General features: G+C 63.4%; 1 protein-coding gene across 2 annotated transcripts; it reads right to left on the reverse strand.

Moving 5' to 3' along the window:
- Nucleotides 1-642: 642 nt before the first annotated feature.
- On the reverse strand, nucleotides 643-4,906 carry GAS2L2 (growth arrest specific 2 like 2). 2 transcript variants are annotated; one of them, XM_086763253.1, is made up of 6 exons: nucleotides 4,525-4,906; nucleotides 3,635-3,873; nucleotides 3,421-3,528; nucleotides 2,791-2,887; nucleotides 2,140-2,404; nucleotides 643-1,987 (listed from the first exon to the last, which is right to left on the reverse strand). In XM_086763253.1, exons 1-6 carry the CDS (start codon nucleotides 4,880-4,882, stop codon nucleotides 805-807), a joined length of 2,250 nt encoding a protein of 749 aa, XP_086619379.1. In that variant the 5' UTR covers nucleotides 4,883-4,906; the 3' UTR covers nucleotides 643-804. The 2 variants fall into 2 exon arrangements, with proteins under 2 accessions (XP_086619379.1, XP_086619378.1); XM_086763252.1 differs by having other exon boundaries at nucleotides 643-1,954; nucleotides 4,525-4,882.
- Nucleotides 4,907-7,152: the final 2,246 nt, after the last annotated feature.

Below are 7,152 nucleotides of genomic sequence, written 5' to 3' on the forward strand. Positions count from 1 at the left end.
CTGCGGGGATGTGGATCCGGATGCATCCTTCCCTGGAAGATGGGGCTATCCCGGCCCCCTTGGGGCTCTTGGCTGGACAGGCAGCGGGCCAGCAGCACGGATTCCCCTCACCAGCTGTGATCCCTGCGCCGGGATTATTCCTCTCCCTCCCCACCCACACAGAAACGACGCCGGGACAGAAGAGCTTTGGTACATCTCTATTGCACAAACAGCACCGCTGGGGCTGCGGCCGCAGGCTCGGGGGGACAACGGTGCCCGCAGCGAGCCATGGCGACAGCCATCGCCCTTCACCGAAACGGGCAGGGTGACCACCGACCCCCCCCCGGTCTCCCGTCAGCGCCTATAAGGAAGCCTGTGGGGCTCAGTAGGAGTCACCTCCTGGGACCCCCTCAACCTGAGCACCTCAGGCCCTTGGTGCTGCAAGGCACGAGGATCGTTAGTCCCATCGTGCAGACGGGGAAGACTGAGGTACCAGAGAGGTTGCACGCTCAGTGCCAGCTGAGGGGTGTCCCTGCTTTAGGGGGACACTGTAGGGGCCGGCTACACCCCTCTTCCCTGCAGCAGGTGCCCCATTATCTGGATTTGGGGCTGGATTTTTCCACCCCAAACCAGTACAAGAGTGCCTGTTCAGGAGAATTACCAGTCCAAAAAACAAACCCCACTGGGAAGGAGGGGGTACAGCTCTGAAGACACCCCCAAGTCACCCAGGAGCAAACCCATCACGATGCCAACTCTGGCTTCAGCATCGCTCCCACCTTTGGACCAGGGCAGGGTCCATCCCTGCCAAAACTCGGGGTGCGGGTGTCAGACCCACGCCTCCTCATCATCCTCAGTCAGCCAGGCGCTGCTGTCAGCCAGCGAGGGTTTGGCCCCGGAGCAGGGGCCGCTGGGCTGGGGGCATCGAGGGGGTCCCGGGGGGCGATGCTGGCCCCGGGGTGCGAGCGGCCGCTGCCCCAGCGGGGTGGGGATGCGCGAGGGGCGCTTGCCCGGCCTGTGGTCCCGCCGGGGACGCGCTTTGGGCCTCAGCTTCAGCTTGTAGATGGAAGGGACGCGTTCGGGCTTCTTCAGGCACCGTCGGGGCTTGGGGACGTTGCTGGCCCGGGCTCCTCGTGGGGTCTGGCCCCCTGCTCCCAGCCCTTCCGCCTCCCCCCCGGCCGGGAGAGCGGTGGGCTGCGAGGCGGCTGGCGGGGGCGTTTTGGGGACCAGACTCCCCAGCCCCACAGGGCGCAGGGGCCGTCGTCCGCGGGAGAGCTCTTCCACCACCCTGCCGTAGCCGGGGGGCTGCTTGTGCCCCCAGCACTCCCGGAGCCCCTCGCTCCCCTCGCCGGGGCCGCAGGCTCCCCCCGGTTCATCCGCTGGCACTCCGGATCCCTCGACACCCCCCGTCCCTGGGCTCAGGGCTGGGGGGCATTGCCGGGTCCCTCGGAGACCCCTCCCAGCAGCACAGCCCTGGCACCCGTTTGCAAAATGGGACGGAAGGGTGGGGGGCTGGCAGGCGGCCGAGCCGCCTTTGATGGGGGGTTTGACGCTGCCGTCCTGTTTCGGAGGCTGGCTGGAGGAATTCTGGGGTGAGGGCGGTTGGCCCCGGCCGAGGGCTCCCCGGCTCCCTTCCCCTTTCTGGCTCCGTGAGTCTCTCCGGGCATCCCGGTGCTGGGAGGGGGCACAGACCTTGATGGGGCTGGGGGCACGGGGTGTCACCGTGGCAGGGACCTCCCTTTCCTGCGCCCTGGCAGCCGCCGCAGACGATTTGCTTCCTGTGCTTTTTGGAGGTGCCGATGTCAGCCGGGTGCTGGGTGCCGTGGGGGGTTTCCCTGGGGTGCTCCCACGGGGCGCCTTGGGGATCCCCACGCTGTCCTGCTCGCCGGGGGCCAGCCGGGACGGGGTGGGTGCCCGACCCCTCACCCCACGGCCAGGGGAGCTGTGGCGAGCGGGTGACCTGGACGGTGGCGGCTCCCTCCCCGAAGGGGCGGCCGGTGGCTCCCGCGTCCTGCAAGGAGAGAGAGCGGAGAGGGGGCCGGGAGCCGCCGCGTCCCCCCTCCATTCAGCCCGGTGCTGGGCACCTCTGGAAAGGAGGGGAAAAAATTCAAGGATGGGAGAGATCGGACAGTTTGGGGCATAAAACCTCCCCACGCCGCTTACCTGCCCGAAGGGACCCTCCGGGGCTGCGCCGGCTCCCGGCGAGGGCTGGCACCCAGCGGGCGACCCGAGCCCTCCGGCGAGGCGGCGGCTGGGGATCGGGGGACCCGGGACCCCCAGGTGACGGGGGGCAAGGGGCTCTGGGAGCGGCTGACCAGCAGCGTGGGCTGGGGCTGGCTGCGGGCGGCTGCACCGGGGGCCGGGCACAGCCGGATCTCGTGCTGCACTTGCTGCTGGGGGCTCCTGGTTTTCAAGGCTTGTTTGTGAGCTGGGGGGAATAAAAGGGGGGGGGGGGAGCTCAGCACCGCTGTCCATTGCAGCCGTCCCCCGGTGCAGCCCACCCAGCCATCGTTCAGCATTCAGCCCCTCAAGGATGCTGGTGCAAACCTGCGCTCCCTGCAAAAGGGCTTTTGGGGTCCAGCTCCATCCCAAAGTCTGCCGTGACATCTAGTGGCCACCCAAGCCAAGGCGAGCCCCCCAAACCAGCCATTCCCCGGCAAAAGCAACGAGACATCGTGGTAACCAAGCCTCCCGCTCCTACAAACGGCCCCCCAGAAGCAGTGAGACACCCCCGACGGAGGGCCCCCCCCCCCCCCCCCGGCTTCACCCCAGCCGCAGGGCAGAGCCCCGGGGTTTGGGGACAAGGGGACTCACAGAGCGAGGTGCAGCGGCACGGGTCGTGCTTGTCCAGGTAGTGCTCCAGCGTGTCCCAGCCGCCCCCGACCCGCACCATGACGTGCTCCCGCAGGATCTGCGTGGGATGCCGTGTGCTGAGGCCCGCGATACACCCATGGGACCCCCCCCCCTCTTTTTTTAAGCAGCCTGGGGGTGGCATGCTCAGCTGGGCTTCGAGAGCTATGGGCTTGCCTGAAGTGCCACCAGGTCCTCCACAGGACAGATTCATCCCAGCTCAGTGCCTCCGGGCAGGCCGGGTCATCCCGATAGGCACGTTTCATCACCCCGAGGAGAGTGGGGACACTTTTGGAAAACGCCTCTCCCTTTGGGAAGGCCAGGCTTAGGGATGGATCCAAGCAGGGAGAGAGCATCCCAGTGTTCCCATTGCTGGGTGAGACCTGGCTCCGGTTTGGTGTGGGATGGGATGGCAGGTTTTATCCTGTATGCGTGGATGGTTACATCCGTGCAAACACACACTGCAGGGCCAAGCTTCTCTGCTTTGGGGATAAGAGTCAAAAACCCCACTTTGGCCTCATTTGAGGGATGGATTATGGAAGAGGCTTCATGGGAATCAGGATCCCTGGTGCTTGTGCCCTGAAGCAGACTCACCCGGACAAAGATAAGGGTGTCAGAGTCACCCACGCGGTATTTCCCTTCGGATATCTTGATCATGGGGAACTGGACGGGGCAGGTACAGCGGCTCACCAGGTGCTGGACCTGCGAGCAGCAGGGATGGGTCCTCAGCAGGGCTCCTGGGAAGGGTCCTGGGGTGGCCATCCCCATTCCCATCCCCGTCCCCGTCCCACTCCATGACCCTCCGTACCATCTGGTCGAGGTTGTGGAGGTCTCGTGGTTTCCTGGGGGGCCGAGGCAGAGGGGTCTCAGGGGGCGGCAGGTCCAGCTCCTGCCGGATCTCCTCCTCGATCTCCTCCTCCATCTGCACGAGGGTCGGGGCGCTCATGCCGAAGCGGGCGGCGCGGCGCGCCAGCTCCAGCAGGCACAGCACAAAGTTCTTCTCGTTCTTCCTCAGCACCAGGTCCTCCGTCTCGAACATCAGGACGTCTGCGGCAAGGCAAGAGGGGACTGAGCCAGGGCAGGCGTGTGGGGATGGGGATGAAGGGGATGGGGGGGGCACAGGCTGAGTACCCTGTGAGAATACCATACCAAAGGGATGGTATTCTCTGGAGCCATCCTGCTAGGAATATGGCTGGGTCCTACAAGAGCTGGGATAAAGGAAAAGCCTTCCCCTTGGGCATCTACAAGCAGATGGGATCCCAAGGCCACAAAACCCGGTGGCTGTGTGCGCTGAGGATGCGTCACTCCATGCCCACACTCTTCCCAGGCACCTGCTGGTGGTGGGGACAGGGTAACTGGCCCCTTCCTCAGATCCAGAACCTCTCCTGACATCCTCAGGGCTGATATTGTGCAGGGCCACGCTGCAGCACACGCCCTTTCCATTCCCATCCCCACCCCAGCACATATTTGCACCCAAGCACAGATGCCCGCCGCATGCCAGCACCCTGCAAAGCTGCTGCCGAGCCCGGAGGAGCTCCTGCAAGAAACCCCAGCCCAGGGACCTGTGCGTGGCACTGCCTGATGCCAAGGTGCCACCCAATTTGGAGGACATGCGTGAAAGCACCCGGGGTGACACCAGGAGCATCGGGAGGGGAATCACGCACTGGGACACGGGGCGTCTGGAGCGTGGTGTCTTACCTTTAATATCCATCTCCTTCCGGCACCACTGGATGAAGTTGGAGACATTGTCCCTGGCCTGGAAGGTGCCTGGCTGCGCCGTGAGGTTGCAGGCAACGCTGGCCGTGGGCAGGTGGAGGTGACGGGCCACACTGGGGTGGGTGCAGGCAAACTCCCTGGCCACGTGGGTGACATTGTTGGCATGGGAGCAGAGCACAGCCCCCGTCTCCAGCACCTCCATGAAGGTGCCCACCTTGATGTCCAGGTCGTACAGCTCCTTCAGCCACTCGGCCAAGTCCTCCTTCATGGCGTAGAGGTACTGCTCGCTGGACCGGTAGGGACGGATGCTCCGCACCCCGGTGCTTGGTGTCCCCCACATTTTGCCATAAGACTGGGAGGAGACCAAGGGACCCCTTGGTGATGGGGACACGGGTGATGGGGACACAGGACATGGGGATCTGCCCTCGGCTGTGTCCCCAGCAGCCACACTCACCAGGTGCCACTTGCTCTTTGCCACCCGGGACGGTGATGCCGTCGTCATCCAGTGTCAGGAGCCCTTCTCCTCCAAGGGCTGGAATGCAGTGTGGGGAAAGGAAATCACCCTCCTGGGATGTGGGTGCTTTGTTTCCTTCCCAAGTGCTGCTCCCTTCTCCTTGGTGACAAGGGACAGGCTGCAAACACTCCCCGTTAACCCTTCTGCACCCGCCTCTCTGCTGGGAGCCCTGCTCCTTCTCTGCCAGCCCACTCGGGATGGATTTTCCCTTGAGGTGCCCAGCTCTGGGGCAGGAGGGGTTAGAGAGCAGCTCTTCAGCACCCCAAGTTGCTCACAACCCCATAAGAGAAGGGATTTGCCCCCTCCCCGCCATCCCTGCATCCGACCTGGGTGCCCTACCAGACGCATCTTCGGGGCTCAGTACCACTGAATTGATACCCCTGATGTAGCCACATTTTCGTGCCCGTTTCACCGGCTCAGACACCCTCCTGAGATGCCACCCCATGCTGTTGCAAGCCCATCACAGCAAGGAGCCTACCCCAGAATGGGTGACCCCAAGCACAGCTCCCTCCTGGGGTGGGGTGCCCAGAGGGATGGGAAGACGCTGACGTCAGTGCGGGTCTGGCGTGAACGCGCTCTGAACCCATCACGGGGGTGATGCTCAGGCTGGTCCCTCCACATCCCTCCTGCCCTCCCCATGTGGCACTGGGACCTGAAAGGCCAAACCCTGAGGCCAGAGCTTCCCAAAGCCATAGGGACTGGGGCAGCGACCCCTCTGAGAGAGCTGGTCCTGATGGTGGATGGAGTCTCAAACTTCTCCACACAGCCATCCCACAGAGGGAACTTGTTTCTGCTGCAGAGAACAGAGGGGTCTTGTCACCTCCAAGGGTTGGGGGCCAGTCCCTGCTCCCCGGGAGCCCCTCGAGGGCTCGTACCACCTCATGGAAGTGGGAAGCCCTGCCATGTGTCCAGGCTCAGCCCAAGCTCCAAGGAAATGCAGTAGCTCCACCTGCAAATCTCAGAGCAAATCCATCAATCCTCTCCCCAAAAACCCTTTCTGACAAAAAAAAAAAAAAAATAAGGACGAGGGGGTTGTATTTGCGTGCCTGCCTTTGGGGTTCTGCTGTACAGCGCTCCCTTGTAGACCTCTTCCCAAATTGCCCACGACAGTGAGGTCTTCGGCAACAGCCGAGCTCCTCCACACATGGCCTGACTCCAGGAGCTTTGAGAAAATAACTACACGGGTGAGTGGGCACTGCCGGGAATGTCGGAGACTCCCTCCCTGCCCCAGCACCCAGGTACTTCTGCAAAAAAACCCACATCTCCCAGGGATGTGCTCACCCCTTGGAACTGACGGGGAGCCTCTCATGAGCTTGGGGGGCTTCTTGTTGTGCCAGGGGACCTGTGCCAGCTGCTGATGCTCGCTGCGGATCGCGGCTGGATCAGCCGGTGTCATTTTGGGGGAGGAAATGCAAGAATCCCAGTTATTCCCCCGGGCTGGGGAATGCGTGGCAGGCTTGGCCGGAGGAGTTTGCGCCTGGCATGCCCTGCCAGGGAGCCCAGCGGGAGAAAAGGAGCCTTGTGACACAGGATTTCCAGCTGCAGCACCCCGTGGGGTCAATCGCATGGCTCAGGGTGCGAGTCCGTCTCACCTAGGCCCCCCCAAAACTTGCGGGGTGCGGGTGACGCAGCATAGTCACCCTATCTCTGCCAGCAACACGAGGCTTGGCCCCAGCCCTGGCAGCATCGCTCGTTGCCTCAAGGCATCCTGACGGCACGCAGCTAACGCACCGCAGCAAACAAGGGACAAAAAGGAGAACCCAAAAATGGGAGACGATTTGAGGTTGTCCCATCCTCAGCCTCCAGTCCTGCGGCAGAAGGGATGCTGAGCTCTCTCCTAAGAGGACAGGAAAGGAGAAAATGATCTGCTGCTCCTCCGCAGAGCTGCAGGTGTGGGGGCCCTGTGGGGTACAGATGGGCCCATAAATTCTCCCAATTCCAAAAAGCCGCACATGGACCAGCCATCACACCACTCTTGTGACCCTTCTCAGCGCCCAGAGCAGACATCTTGACAGCAAGCCCTTGTCCAGCACCAGCCTTTCCCACCAATCTCCCCGTCAACCCTACCAGTCTCCACATCACCCTGCAGATCCCAT

Source organism: Chlamydotis macqueenii, chromosome 19, assembly GCF_036417535.1.
Source record: "Chlamydotis macqueenii isolate bChlMac1 chromosome 19, bChlMac1.mat, whole genome shotgun sequence".
Classification (NCBI taxonomy): Eukaryota; Metazoa; Chordata; class Aves; order Otidiformes; family Otididae; genus Chlamydotis; species Chlamydotis macqueenii.

What these genes read in the sequence shown, in the direction of transcription:
- GAS2L2 (XM_086763253.1), bottom strand. Translation starts at nt 4,882, where the DNA reads ATGTGGGGGACACCAAGCACCGGGGTGCGGAGCATCCGTCCCTACCGG. An exon ending in ACACCCTTATCTTTGTCCGG is followed by an intron (nt 2,888 to 3,420) that starts GTGAGTCTGCTT and finishes CATCCCACGCAG; the next exon opens with ATCCTGCGGGAGCACGTCAT. An exon ending in CGGAGGGTCCCTTCGGGCAG is followed by an intron (nt 1,988 to 2,139) that starts GTAAGCGGCGTG and finishes CTCTCCTTGCAG; the next exon opens with GACGCGGGAGCCACCGGCCG.